The sequence below is a fragment of the Lissotriton vulgaris genome, chromosome 9 (assembly GCF_964263255.1).
Source record: "Lissotriton vulgaris chromosome 9, aLisVul1.2, whole genome shotgun sequence".
NCBI lineage: Eukaryota > Metazoa > Chordata > Amphibia > Caudata > Salamandridae > Lissotriton > Lissotriton vulgaris.
Window position 1 is genome coordinate 557,050,626 of NC_141697.1, and position 15,799 is coordinate 557,066,424.

Here is a 15,799-nt window from a genome sequence, read left to right on the forward strand (position 1 = left end):
GATTGGGGAGAGAAAGGCTGATTGAGAACTGAGGACCCCCACCACAAGAGCGGCGCACCGAAGAGGCCCTGGGTAGTGCTGGTGAGACTGGAGAATGAAATATTGGCGGACGGACATCTAGGCCTGCAGGCCTGGCCGAGCCCGCCAGGACATACGAACTGTGCAGACTGGTCAACGGACCCCCTGTAACGGCCTGCGAACAGAGAGGGGAAGCACGCTGAGCATTGGAAGCCTATCATACTCTTAGATTTGAGGTCCCCGGCCTCCCCAGCAAACGAAACGATGGGCAAGGGGGACAGAACGCAGACGAAACTCACGTTCGACCAACGTAGACAGAAGGAGCCAGAACAACCGGCTGCCCAGTCTCCGGGAGCTACTGGTGACCCGGGTGCCTCACTGTGTGCGTAAATAAAAGGGATGCTCACTACAATGGAGAAAGGCCTGCAGGAGGGTATGTCGGCCATTGGCACCAAGATTGACGCGCTGGCGTATCGGATGGACCGGATGATGGAAAGAGTGGACAAGCATGCGGAGCGGCTGGATATGGCGGAGCGCAGATTGACAGAGGCGGAGGAGGCGCAAACAGAATGGGACGCCGACCGCAAACAATTTGGGAGGCTGCTACAGGTAATACAGGAGAAGTCGGAGGACTTGGAGGCGCGTTCCAGGCGATCCAACATCCGCGTCACGGGAGTGGCGGAGTCGACCCAAACGGGTAAAATGGAACTCTTCGTTGAGAAACTCCTAAAGACTTTATTGGGGGACGACACCTTTTCCCCAATGTTTATAGTGGAACGCGCCCATCGCACCCTGGGACCAAGGCCTCCCCCGGGCGCAAACCCTAGGCCGATCATAGCGAAACTGCTAAATTACAGGGACAGGGACGCTGCCCTCCGTGCTGCTCGAGAGAAGGGGAAGCTACAGTATGAGGGAATGGACATATAACTATACCCTGATTTCACCTCCAAAGTGCAGGAGGAGAGGCGGCGATTCGTCCCGTACAAACAACAACTTAGAGACCTGGGATTGGACTACGCCATGTTATACCCGGCAAGGCTGCGCATCAACAGACAAGGACATTCGCACTTTTCACAGATCCCAAAGAACTGCAAAAATCGTTGAAGCTGTGGATCAAGGAGAACCGGGGGAGCCCGACGGCGCGTGCAGCGGAGCGTACTGGCGAAGAGGACCTTGAGGATCAGGACTGATGAGAAGGGGAGTGCAGTGACACACACCGGAGGCTCAGCTGCTTCTACGCTCAAGACACCCCCCGCTTGGCTGACTGGGAAGCGCCCACACGGAGCAAATCACTGCAGCTGCCGGACTACTGTATGCGATACTGTGGGTGAGATCTGCACGGTTTGAAATGGTTCCAAGGTGGGGCTGCGCTGTCTCTACTGTAGTTATCCTAAGCAGGGGAGGTCTTGCGGGGGCCCGGCACAAGAAAAGAACAGAGAGGTTGGGGTCGGGGGGGAGGGGGGGTAGGCCCAAACATGTTGGTAGTATACTGTGCTTACAACTTACTGCTGCACTCGCATATGGGGGCGCTGGCGAAGGGGCAGCTTATAGACATTGCACGGGAGTCCCGAAAGGACGGTGGACGACAAAAGGACTGAGTAGGCTACCTCTGCCCTAGCGCTTACAGCGGTTACGGCTCGTATTGAGCCTGTTTGGGGAAGTGTTGAATGGGATTGACGATGGGTGGGGGGGAGGGACGCAGGGGATTCGGTCACACCAGGTTGGGGTTGGTTGACTGTGGGAGGTGGGGAGAGTTGGGGGTTCTGGGTTCAGGGATGTTCGGGGAGGGGGGGGTCCAAAATGTGCTCTGAAATGTTACATTCCGCAGGGGTGATTGGCAGATGCTGCTTACGGAGGGTGGTGGTACTTGTAACTGCAATGCAAATGAGGTATTGTTTCACTGCCAATGGCTGATGCAACACACAAAGATTTACTGAGTGATACAGAGACCTTTAAGGCTATTACTTGGAACGTGAGGGGACTAAATGACTATCGCAAACTCCGCAAGGTGCTACACTATCTTCAGAGACACCACATAGACCTGGCGCTGCTGCAAGAAACTCACTTGCCCAACACCAGCAAGATGCTCACGCATAGGGGGCTTCAGGGAAACTCCACTTACGCAGGCTTCACCACACACGCAAGGGGTGTTCTCACATGGGTCAACCCGAACTCCAAATTATCCCTTACACTGTTGAAGGCAGATCCGGAAGGAAGATTTGTATTGAGCAAATGCACAGGCAAGGGGCACAACCTTCTAGTCATGAACGTCTATGGCCCTAATTACGACTCCCCTGACTTCTACGCGGCAGTTGCGGGACATTGTGCTGAGTGGCCCACAGATAGAATGCTTTGGGGGGGGAAGACTTCAACTTCACTTTTAGCCCAGAGCTAGATAGGTCGGCGGGCCCCCCCCCCGGCGCCCGGCGGCAGCCGCGCAACAAATGCAAGCAGAAATGCTGAGACTGGGACTGGCGGATGTTTGGAGGGAAAGGCACAGCGCTAGGGGGGGATACACACACTACTCTGCGTACCACAACATCCACACCAGGATAGACTACTGGCTGTCCACACTCACACTACTCTCCACGGTGAGGGGCTGCAGGGTGCTTCCCCGTACATTATCGGACCACTCCCCTGTATTGTTGGTACTGAACACCCCCAAGCAGAGAATACCCCCGTTCACGTGGCGTTTCCCACCATATTCCTTGTTGGATGAGTCGTTTAGGGCCGACCTGGGGGAGGACATAGATACCTTCTTCGCTACTAATTTAGGCACAGTGGGCAGCTTCGGGACGATATGGGAGACATTTAAGGTCTACGTCAGGGGGATGGTCATGGCGAAACATTCTAGTGTCCTGAAAGCCATTAGAAACAGACTGAAGTATCTGGAGGGGCAGATAGCAGACTTTGAACGACACCAGCTGATAGACCCAACCCCGCCAGGGGACGGGACCTTGCAGGACCTACTGAAAGAGTTCCATGAGGAGGCAGACAGGGAGGTCAGACATCTAGGAAAATATGCGACAGCGCGCACGTATGGAGAGGGAGACCGCCCAGGTTCGCTACTAGCCAGGATAATGAAGGGCTCCAGGCGAAGACAGGTAATCACAGAAATGCAAACTTCAGGGGGGCGATGCTAACAACGGAGGAAGACATACTAGCGGAATTTAAGAGATTCTACGAGGAATTATACACCAACAAGATTTCAGGGGTGGAGGACCAAATTGACAACTACCTAAGCTATATCAAGATGCCATTCCTCGAGAACTGGCAGAGGGAATTCCTGATGGCCCCTATACTCCGTGAGGAGATATCAGACGCGCTAGACGGCATGAGATCGGAAAGCGCGCCCGGGATTGATGGATTAACTGTGGCCTTTTACAAGGCGTACAAAGACAAGCTGATACCTTACCTCTCCACCCTCTTTGACGAAATATGTGAGCACGGCGTTATGCCGCCCTCTATGAGAGAGGCACTCATTGTCACAATATTGAAACCAGGCAAGCCCCATGACCTTCCAGGATCGTACCGCCCATTGTCACTTCTAAATGTAGACGCTAAGCTTTATGCGAAGGTCCTGGCGACCAGGCTGGCACTCGTGGCGCCTGAGTTGGTGGCCCCGGAGCAAGCAGGGTTTATCCCGGCTAGGAACCTCACTTACAACATCCGCACGGTCATGGGAGCCATGCAGCACACCAAACATGACACCAAGGCTGTTGCGGTCTTCCTAGACATGGAGAAGGCCTTTGATTCCGTAGAGTGGCCTTTCATGCGCAAAGTACTGAAGAAGCTAGGACTGGGAGAACTATTCCTCCAACTCCTGGGCGCGCTTTACTATAAGCCCACAGCGAGAGTTAGACTGGGGGATGCAGTCTCGGAGCCGATCTCCATCAGCAGAGGCATGAGGCAGGGGTGCCCCCTCTCCCCGCTACTCTACGCACTGGTGGCGGAGCCGCTGGCAAGTGCGATTCGGGAATACCACTCTTATGAAGCCATCAACTACCCCACCTACAAGATCGGTATATCCACGTATGCGGATGACACCCTGCTATACGTCAGAGACCCGGTCAATAATCTCTCATCGGTCTTGAGGGAAGTTGTGAGGTTTGGAGCACTCTCGGGACTGAAAGTTAACTGGTCAAAGTCAGTGGCTTTTCCACTGACCCCAATCACCGAACCTTTCGAGATGGAATACCCGCTCCAGTGGTCCACAGAACCGATAAGGTATTTGGGCATAATGCTCCACACGGATCCTGACATTATGCTGAGGGAAAACTACGGGGTTGCCTATAGCAAACTTGCTGATGACGTTGAGCTCTGGATTAAGCTCCCGCTGTCTCTGATGGGAAGAATTGCTATGATGAAAATGGTTATTCTCCAAAGGTTTCTGTTTCTTTTCAATAATCTCCCGATTGTCCTCTCGAAAGCTTTCTTCACAACCATAAACAAACTTCTAGTGAGACTGGCATGGGCTGGAAAACAACCTAGAGTGCAATGGAAGGTGCTTCAGTTGCCATACGAGCAAGGGGGACTGGCTGCACCAGACCTGGAGCGCTATTACAGGATAGCGCAAGCCTCCCACCTCCACACTTGGATTCATGGCAATCAGGACATCCCGCATGTGATCCTGGAAAGGCTGTTCGCAGACCCCACCCCGCTCCCAGCGACCATCTGTGGCCCTAAGGACCGACCAACCCGGAGACCAACCCACCCAACCCCCTACAGGACGCCCACCCCCCCTGAACATCCTCAATGACTGGAAGCCAATCTCCACTGAGGACACCATCCGTCTGATGAACTCTATCCACTCAGGATACCCCACTGACCCTTGCCCTCACCACATCTTTAACAAAGCAGACTCCATTATAGCACCGCACCTCCGAGAGATGTCATCAACTGCTCCCTCAAATCCGCAACTTTCCCGGAAAGCTGGAAACATGCCGAACTCAGCGCCCTCCTGAAGAAACCCGCAGCTGACCCCACCGAACTCAAAAACTACCGCCCTATCTCACTCCTTCCATTCCCGGCCAAAGTCATCGAGAAAGCGATCAACAACCAGCTCGCCGCATTCCTCGAAACCAACAAATCCCTCGACCCCTCACAATCCGGCTTCCGAGCCAAGCACAGCACTGAAACCGCCCTCATCGCAGCAACAGACGACATTCGAACTCTACTGGACAATGGAGACACAGTCGCCCTCATCCTCCTCGACCTCTCCGCAGCCTTCGACACGGTCTGTCATAGCACCCTTCTACAGCGCCTCAGAAACGTAGGAATCCAAGGAAAAGCACTGGAATGGATCACCTCGTTCCTCACCGGAAGAACCCAGAGAGTCCGCCTCCCACCATTCAAGTCAGAGGCCTCTGAAGTCATCTGCGGCGTACCCTAAGGGTCCTCACTCAGCCCCACCCTCTTCAACGTATACATGAGCCCCCTCGCGGCCATCGCACGCCAACAAAACCTCAACATCATCTCCTACGCCGACGACACTCAACTGATCCTATCACTCACCAAAGACCCGAACACGGCCAAAACCAACCTGCATGAAGGAATGAAAGAAGTAGCCGAATGGATGAAGCACAGCCGTCTGAAACTGAACTCCGACAAAACAGAAGTCCTCATCCTAGGCACCTCCCCCTCCGCCTGGGATGACTCCTGGTGGCCAGAGGCCCTTGGAAAAGCACCTATCCCGACGGACCACGCACGCAACCTGGGCATCATCCTGGATTCCTCACTCTCGATGAACAGACAAGTCAACGCCGTTTCTTCATCTTGCTTCAACATTCTTCGCATGCTCAAAAAAACATTTCGCTGGATCCCCACCGATACTAGAAAAACAGTCACTCACGCTCTGGTCACGAGCCGACTGGACTACGGAAACACGCTCTATGCCGGTACCACCGCAAAAATCCAGAAAAAACTCCAACGCATCCAGAACGCTTCAGCCAGGCTCATATTAGACATACCGCGCAAAGAACACATCTCTGGCCACCTGAAAAACCTCCACTGGCTCCCCGTCAATAAGAGGATTACTTTCCGGCTCCTAACCCACGCACACAAAGCACTCTACGAAATCGGACCCGAATGCCTCAACACACGACTGTCCTTCTACACCCCCTCCCGCCAGCTACGATCCTCCAACCAAGCCCTCGCCACCGTACCTCGCATCAACAAAACCACCATGGGAGGTAGATCCTTCTCCTACCTGGCAGCTAAAACCTGGAACTCACTTCCCACTCATCTTCGCCTTACTCAGAACCACCTAGCATTCAGAAAGCAACTTAAAACGTGGATATTTGACAAGTAATTCACCACCCTTCCCCAAGCGCCTTGAGACCCTCTGGGTATGTAGCGCGCTATATAAATTTATTGACTTGACTTGACTTGACTTGACGTCCCAGAATTAGTATACGTCATAGACACTGAGACACCGAAGAAGCTGATTTCTAAGCTTTATAAGATAGGACATGAACACACGGCATTGCTCTACACGAGGGCGCGCTTAGCCTGGCAGACCGACACCCACATTGACGACAGTATGTGGGCATATTGCTGTGCGGCCTCCAGGCGAATTTCACTGAACGGGAGGCACCGCTTGGTCCACTTTAAATTTTTACAACGGGTGTACCATACGCCGGAGCGGCTGCACAGGTATGGACTCCGTGACACCCCACGCTGTGAGAGATGTCACGCCCAGGTTGCGGACTTCATACACTTGGCCTGGATGTGCCCGGGAGTTCAGAGGTTCTGGACCAGCGTATTTGCTGAAATGAGCACTATCGTGGAGTTGGACTTGGTATTGGACCCAGCCCTCGCTTTACTGGGCTACACGAGGATGGTACCCGCCTCAGTGAGAAAGCTGGTAAGCATGGGCATGCTCCTCGCAAAACGAGTAGTCGCATTATGCTGGATGAGGGGCCCACTACCTACACTGAAACGATGGGCCAGCGACATGACGTACTGTAACACTCAAGCGGAGTCATACAGTGAGCTCCTTCCGCCCCGAAGTCGACCCAAGAACTTCTGGGGGTTGTACCAGACCTACCTAACTTCCAGGATAGACGAGGACGACCTAGTAGAGGGGGAGGGGGAGGAACAGGGGGGTGACTCGCACTTGGAGCCTGGGTGAATCAGACAGGGCTGTCCCTTGCACAACAGACCGACATTGGGCAGTAGGAGTTGCCACATCCCTAGAAGTGTGAGAACATGGGCGTGATCCCCTGGAACAATAGAGAGTAGCATGCAGCACAAGCCACAACACACCAACGGGACGCACGCTAATTCACACGAAGAGCACAGCCTGGGGACCAGTTGAGGGGAGGTGGGGTACATGGGGTGGGGATCAGGTTGGGAGAAAATGTTAAAAATGTACTGATTCGTCCTTATACATACAGTGCACATCGCAACATCAATGGTATGGGCCTACAGAAGGAGTCCTGCTTCGGCCGGACTGCTGTTTCGACTTGAAATTGAACTCTTTGTTTTCCATGTGTTATACCTATGTGTCATGGATATGATGAGACGGCCCACTGCCGGCCCGAGAAGGGATGTAGGCGAATGGCTATTTGAACTTTGTAATGTGCTATTTCACGATAAATAAATTAAAAATAAAAAATAAAAAAAAAGGTATTACACAATTTGCTTTATGGTCCAGCAGTAGCGCTAGGATCTGACTGGGTGACCTCAAGAGTGCACCCTTACTCTGAGTGAGGGTGGCTAAATCCCTCTCATTCCTGGCTATCAGGTGACTGCCATCAGGAGGTGCCAGCTCTATTCTAGTCCATGGGCGCAGGCATTTTTACCTCTACCCCTGTAAAGATATCGCATGCCAAATCAACATTGTAAAGCTCACCCCAGGCTCTTGTCTACTGTCACACATGGAACCAGTGACTGTCTCTGCATGAGGGCAGAGGAGTGTCGACCCCTGCCTGCTAGCAGACGTGTAGGAAAAATAAAATGACAATGAAAAGATTTTATTGCCATTTTATTCTTCCGACGTGCGCATAGTAGCAGCCAGCAACCCCCTGGACCAGAGACATAAGGGGCGTGCCCTCTGCTGACAAGGCAGGAGCATTGTCTGGCTGGATGCTTCAAAGTGAGCATGTCACTTTGGCCGGCTGTCTTGGGGCAGCCAAAGTGACATGTGCACTTTGAAGCTCTCCACTCAGCTGTCTTAGACAGCTGGGTAGAGACAAAGCACAGATCTACAAGGCCTGAAGGAGCGTCCACCAGCCCGCTCCCTCGAACCCAGGAGCATCTCTCATGCTGGTTAAGCTCATGAGAGCAGCTTCCGGACTGGTTAGGGGAACTTGACTGCAGATTCAGAATTGGAACACCAAGAACGGCGGAGGACGTGCCGCAGTGGTAAGTACTATTTATTTCAAATGCTATTCTAGTGTTTGTTTTTTGTTTTTTTTACTTTTGGAGGGAGTCGTGATTTACTTTGGGGTTTTGGAGGAAGGGGGTAATTTTGTTTTTTTAGCAAACTGGGGGGGCACTTCGCTCGCCCCATCACTTTCAAAGGGTACCAGTCACCCCTGTGTGGAACATGTGTAAGTGGCGAGGTGGTGGCAAGTGGGCGAGTGTATACTGTGCGTGCAATTTTCACAGCAACACGTGAATCCATGGGTTTACTGTGTGGTTCACCTGCAGGCTGGCCAGGTGAACATGGATGCCCACACTTTCCTACTTTTTGTTCTGTAAGACATCCTCCTCAAAACTAGTTCTACTAATAAAAAAGACTTTTTCTAGCTCTGCCCTTTGTTCAGAGTGGGTATTTTTCAACCCGATCTGGGGAAACTCGCCAATCCCCATTTCTCTCATTTTGCTAGGCAATAATGGGCTTTTGTCGGACAACATCTCAGAACAAACTACATTGTTTTCTTGAAAAATGTAATCTGGACAAGACTTTTTTGGCCTATGACAGTTCTCGGAGGGCAAGCTGAATTACAAATTACAATCATTATTAATCTCATCACTTTCCTGTTGATTTGCAAACAATATTTGATCGCTGCATTTCTGTTTTGCAGGTGATCTTGACATTCCTCCATAGCGTCCCCATAGTAACTGATAGGCTTCATGCTTTTAAGGGTAATTAAAATCATACAGCAGCCTCTTGCACAAAAGTATATTACGAAAAACAACTGATCCTGGTTTAGATTAATCCCTAGACTTGTTCTACCATGCGGAAGGCTGACTCAGTACGTCTTGCATAAGTTGCAGTGACTTAGCGGTCAAATGGAAATATGATTATATTTGATTAAACATTCATTTTTACACCAAAAGCTAATCATAAAACGATGAAGATGGGCTCAAAACCCTTATTTCGATAGTCTTATTTAGCACCTCCATTCTTCCCTTTGCAAAATAAGGGAAGTAGCAATCCTCTGATAAAAGGAAACTAAAATGGCACTGAGGGTCTTTGTTGACAGTGTAAGGTTGTGCCATTCGAGTATAAACTGTGTGCATGATGACAATAGCTTACCAGTTACCAGATACCATTTTAATGACCATGATTCTCCCAATCTCCAAACTCTTTTGCATTGTTAAGCAACATCCTGCATGTCCCCCGCTGCTTTAAAAAAAAAATGTTTTTTAAATATGCCGAATTCTCACAGTTTCTCTTTAAAAAGGCTTTAAAAAAACTTGACTGATTGTAAATTAGTAAGGGTTTTCTAACTTAAGACCTTCCAGAATACTTGCAGCCTGAAGACGCCTCAGGGCATTTGCAGATTTTACAAGAATTTATCCTATCATATCATAAGTACACATCGAGGTCAGGGTGTGCAGTAACATATTCCTTCCCATAGATTTTGTAAAACAGTTTACAAAGTTTTGTCTTCTGAATGTATGTACCTTAAATGTAGACCCTTGAATAGTAATGTTACTAGCGGTACCTTTTTTTGTAAAGTGTGGATATTAAGATCTATTTCTTTCACACAAGTTAGACTTAGACGGATTGAGCCTGCACTTCCAAACAGCAAGCTAAAGTAAAACCAAACGCATTACCAGAAATCTCCACACACATTTCGTTGTCGTTCTTAGTTGCTGGAACCGTGTCCGCATTCGCCATGCTGCTGCTGGAATTATCCTCCGCTATCCTATGGGCCCAATCTTCCATGATGACTGCCTTCTCCTGGTCGCTCAGGTAAGTGGTGTCTGGGTGCATCTGCTGAATATGCATTTTGATGGTGCTGAGCTTTAATGTCGGTATTGAACACCCACACACCATGCACACCAGCCCATTCTTTCCGCTGCTGTAATCCATCATGTACTCCAGCCGCCATTGGTCCTGGTAATAGTTGCCCTGGTCCCGTCCCAGGCTTCGGTCTCTGCTCACGCCTCGGCCACGGCCACGGCCTCTGCCTCTGCCCCGGCCCCGGCCACGGCCCCGGCCGCGTCCACGGCCACTGCCCCGTCCCCTCGTCTTGCTGAAACAGAAGTTCCAAGAGGCTGCTTTAACGCTGTCTTTACCACTTGTGTTGTCCACAATGATGGAGGACGGTTGGCTATTGGAGCTGCTACACACCAAGGCTTCCGGAGAAGGTGGCTTGGCAGGAGTGACTATGCTTCCATGAACAGCAAATTCCTTAGGAGTTGGTGTTTGCTCCCCCTCTGCCAGAAAATGGAAGAAAAATGTCAATACCCAGACAAATTGCATTACTTTTACTTATACATTCAGGTTAAAAACATTCCCAATATCTGTTTTTTTGATAGTTACTAGCAGCAAAGTTTTTTTTTTTTCATGTCTTACAAATTAAGAACCAACCATGTTTGACGCTAATAAAATTATGCAGTTTCTCCAAAATTACAGAGTGTCTCATATGATCAAAAGCGGCTCCACTGAACTGTTCAAAAGGTCTCGAATGTTTACAACACACACCTGAGAATAGACCACAATAGTACCTGCGAGCAAAGGCAAAAACAGAGAGCATGCAGGAACTGCATCGACTGTAAGAGCTAGTGCTTTCATCTCAAGATATTGAACGGTCAGAAAGCGGATATTATTAACACAAACCATATATTAACAATGAAAAACAATAGGCTATATATCCTCACTTAAGAATTCAGGATTCTTGAACCTGGTTATTCACATTAATTAAGGTGATCTCTGGATCTGTTATTCAAGGCTCTCATTTACATGTTGGGGTGCCAGCCTGTTTCAGTATGGTATATCCTTTTTTTTACTTCTTTATTCACCTCACACTGGAAACGGATAAATGCGGCTACATCTACAACAGAATGGGTCCAGAGGTTCCTCAGGAGTTTCTCACCTGAAGCCTATGGTAACCCCTTCTTGCAGCAGGTACCCACGTTCACATAATGCATCCTGGTGCAGGTTTGTAGGTACTCTAAAATGGCACACCCAACTGGCAAAGGGACAGGTGAGATTGTGGTATTTATTAGGGATGGGTGATAAATTCTGCTCCACTGGTGAGTTGGCAGACTTTTGGCCACTTTGCGTTACTCGTTTAAGTCTCGTTCAGGCCAAATTCCGCATGGCAACGTTTATTTCTTGTGCGCGGCTCATCAGCGGTATGTTAGTGAGCCAGTATTTGCGTGCCCTAGTGCGATTCTCAGTAGCTAGGAGGTCACCTGGAGAGATTTCATCCAATGCAGGTGGTAGCAACCGTTTGCCGTCAGAAAGCTGCCGCTTGAGTAGAAAATCTACTTGAGTGGCAGCAGAATTAACTCGAAAAGTAGTGCCCTCGGGTGCACTACATGGCGCTGATTTTTCACTGCGGAACGAGCTCCCAGCATCAGCACGAGCAGTGCAACTTGTTTAATTCCGCCTGTTCACAGAACTCTGAAATCATGCAGAGTTTTCTTGTAACTCCGTGAGTTCCGCCCACCCCTAGTATTTATGGGCAGTGCAATAGTGAGGACTAAACTTTCTATTGAATCTGCTTCACAGCCTGTAGACTCTGCTTTACTGTCGCTCTAAAGGGCAGGTGGGCAGACTCTAGCCTTCTATCCTGGTTTGAGGGCAGGGAACGGCCTCTGTGAATAAATCGAAGATCATCTCCACCGACGAGTGGGAATGTGTAGTCGCAGAGAATGTAACATGAGCCGCATCGCTCTCTGTCTCCCTCTATAATGTAATGTCACTTCAATGTAATTAGACCAAATCTTTGCTGATCCATAATTTATGGGTAAAGTTAATCAGAGCCGTTTTTGGAGATTGGCAAAGCAGCAACAGGCCAACAAGATGCCACAAACATGTCAAGTTCCCTTCATCCAAAACTTTCAGGAGAGGGTTTCTTTCATATATCACCATTATTACAGAAGAGGAAGGAACTGTTGGTCTCAATAAATACAGCAAACACAATAATCATTAAGAACCCAGAATATGTCAAGACCCTGGACAGTATTAAGAATCCTGCAATCACGAGGCATTACGCCAGAAACGGAAAACGTTCATTTATTTCTAGCATACGGCAAGAATGAAGCAGTAGATGTGGATCCTATGAGGCCACAGGGCTAGGCACACTCATATATGCTACCAACTTTTCCTCATGGTTAATTTTTTTGGTACCTATTTTTTCTCTTTCTTTAATTACTACTCTTAGTTAGCTTTTCTTGAATTTATTATATCATCTCCTTAAATACTGGTAAAGTCATAGATGCTACCATTTTCTTCATGGTTAATTATTGTGGTAGTTATTTTTTATCTTTCTTTAATTACTACTCTTAGGGCCAGATGTAGGTAACCCAATACCAGTCGTTAATGGCCGAAATTACCAAATATCGGCCGTTACCGACTGGTATTAGGCATCTGAGATGTAGGGGCCTAATTTAAGGATTCGGTAATTTACCGAATCAGTAATTTAAGGAATCTGTAAATTACCGAATCCTTAATGTAGGGAGCACTCAAATGAGTGCTTTTCCCATTTCAGGATTTGTTATTTACCACCAACTACAAGTTGGTGGTAAATATCGAAAACCCTCAAAAAAGCAATTCTTTGCAATTTACAACAGTGCCATGTGGCAGACATACATGCCCTTAGGGCATGTATGTGTGCCACATGTGCACCCAAGCACTATTCAGGGGTGCAACAGGGTGTCAAAGTGACACCCTGCCACCCTTAAATGTGTTCCCCCTTTTACCGAATTGGTATTTACCGATTCGGTAATTCCCATTCATTGATATGGGCCTTCATAGGAATGAATGGGAATTACCGAATCGGTAAATACCGAATCGTACAGATTCGGCAATACTTACCGAATTTTTTCCTACATAGCATTCACCGATTCTAAAATACCAAATCCGTAAAATTCAGTATTTTAGATTCGGTAAATTTGGATTACCTTCATCTGGCCCTTAGTTAGCTTTTCTTGCATTTATTATATCATCTCCTTAAACACTGGTAAAGCGCTTGGTGTAAACGATATAGATAATAGTGACCCATAAATAATAAACTAAAATGACATGCTCATAAAGAGTATGCTACCTTACAACTTTTGTGATAAAGGAATGTCAGTTGTTAAATCACAATTGTTTTTGTCTGGAATGATTCAAGAACGGTCTTTACATCAGGAGTATCTCTGTATTGGGTTAAGTTACATCAGTGGAATTTTTCTTTGCATGTTTGCTGGTATTATCTTTAGCATATATATGTATTATAATATATATATATATATATATATATATATATATATATATATATATATAAAATACATCTATATATATAATACATCGATATACATTTTTAAATAATCGAATCTATTAACGATGTAAAAATGCCTCTTTTGAATTGCTCTAAATATTTATATTTTAATTATGCTTAATTTAAATAAATTCATTTTAAATCAATTCCTTCAAATAGACCATTTAATCATTTCAAAGTAAAATGTTACTTACCTTGTAGGCATCTGATTGTGGCCTGTAGTGCTGTAGATTCACATGCTCAACATACTCCTGCCATCTAGCGTTGGGCTTGGAGGCGTACAACTTGTTTTTCTTCAAAGAAGTCTTTTGAGTTATGAGGTATCGTGACTCTTCCTATGAATGGTATTGCGCATTAAAGTGATAGAAGATGACCACGACAAAGTGTGTATGAAAAGTAAGGAAAGTAGAGGATATATAGATATATAGATATATATATTTTTTTGCAACAGCCAAAGGCTTCTGGGGAGGAAGGTGGATAGGCGCTTGTGAATCTATAGCACTGCAAGCCATGAACAGATGCTTCCAGGGTAAGTAATATTTTACGTTCGTGGCGTGTTTAGCTGTAAATACACATGCTCTGCAAGACTGTAAAGCAGTTGCCCCATAAAGGAAGCAGTGGCTAGACATAGGATGTTGCAGAACATTGAAAACGTGTACATAGTACAGCCCAGCCCACTTGGGTCTGTTGGTGGTTAGGACATCCACACAGCTGTGTTTAGTGAACGTGCGTGGTGTGGACCAGGTAGCTGCCTTACATATGTTAACTAATGGGATTTTTCCCAGAAAAGTCATAGAAGTGACTTTTCTGCATGTAGAATGGGGCCTGGGTGGAACAGAGAGTGGACACTTGGCTTTTGCATTGCAGGTTTGAATACACTTGACTAGCCAGCGCACCACTCCTGCTTTAGAAATAGCCTTACTTGTGTGGTTTAGTGTAGGCGAAAAACAGCTGCTGTGTGATGTGAAAAGCTTTTGTCCTATTGATTTAGTACACAAGGGCCCTCTTTCCATCTAGCATGTGAAGAGGTCTCTCTGCAACAGAATCTGGGTGCAGAAAGAACACAGGCAGTTTAAAGGTTTGGTTAAGGTAGAAGGGGGAGATCACCTTAGCAAAAAATTTTGTTAGTCCGGAACTGTCTGCGGAAACCTTGAATAAAGGTTATTCCAGGGTGAGGGCTTGAATCTCACTGACTTGCCAAAGGGCAGTAATAGTGACCAGTAATGCTACCATCCATGATAGAAACTGAAGAGGGCACAAGTGAAGGGGTTCAAACGGGGGGCAATGAGTCTAGTGAGAACTCTATTTCAGGTTCCAGGAAGGAGCTGAAGGTAACCTAGGAGAAATAACCCTTTTCAGTCGCTCCATAAAGGCTTCAATGACTGGGGTTTTGAAAAGTTAAGACTGCTCCCTCTTCTGCAGGTATGCTGCTACTGCAGCTAAATCTAAGCAAATAGAGGTGTGAGCCAAAGTATTGTAAATGCAAAAGATAGTAGACAATGTCCTGTACTGCAGGCTTAAGGGGATCAATCTGTTTGGTAAGGCAATAGTGAAAAAACCTCTTCCATGTTGCTGCATAGCAGGCTCGGGTATTCTGGCGCAGAGCCTCTTTAAGGGACATGCACTCAGCTGGCATATTGAGATACCCAAACCTCAAGAGCTAGATTACTAGATTGAGCTGCCTGGTGTTGGGATTAGTCACTGTAGCCTGGTGCGGAGTGAAATGGTTCGCCTATTGGGGAGCTTCTTGTGTGGGAGTACTGACAACTTGAGCAGGGTTGTGAACCACGGCTGCCTGGTCCACGTGGGAGCTACCAGAATGAGGTTGAGAGAGGTCTGTCAGCCTCTGGACCATGTACGTAAGAAGTGGGAGAGGCAGAAAAGCATAGGCAAATATTCCTGACCAGTTCTACCATAGTGCATTGTAATTGGACTACGGATGTGGTAACATGGTGGTGAAGCTTGGGCATTTGGCATTTTCTGCAGCTGTGAACGGGGAACCCCCAGCATTGGAAGGGAGCAGGACCTGGAAGTGGAGTTCCCACTCTTGGGCTTATTACGCATCCAGCTGAGGAGTTCTGCAAACTCGTTGTCCACTCCCAGAAGGTACT

The 15,799-nt window shown here is 47.9% G+C and overlaps 1 protein-coding gene across 2 annotated transcripts in view; it reads right to left on the minus strand.

Moving 5' to 3' along the window:
* The window catches only part of LOC147691776 (zinc finger translocation-associated protein-like), a 156,034-nt gene that overhangs the window by 21,508 nt on the left and 118,727 nt on the right, over window positions 1-15,799 (minus strand). Inside the window, exon 5 of one of the 2 annotated variants that reach the window (XM_086938070.1) lies at window positions 10,030-10,635. In XM_086938070.1, the coding sequence (XP_086794196.1) occupies window positions 10,030-10,635 (606 nt within the window). The remainder of the gene's footprint in view (window positions 1-10,029; window positions 10,636-15,799) is intronic. The other variant, XM_086938071.1, reaches the window with a different exon arrangement.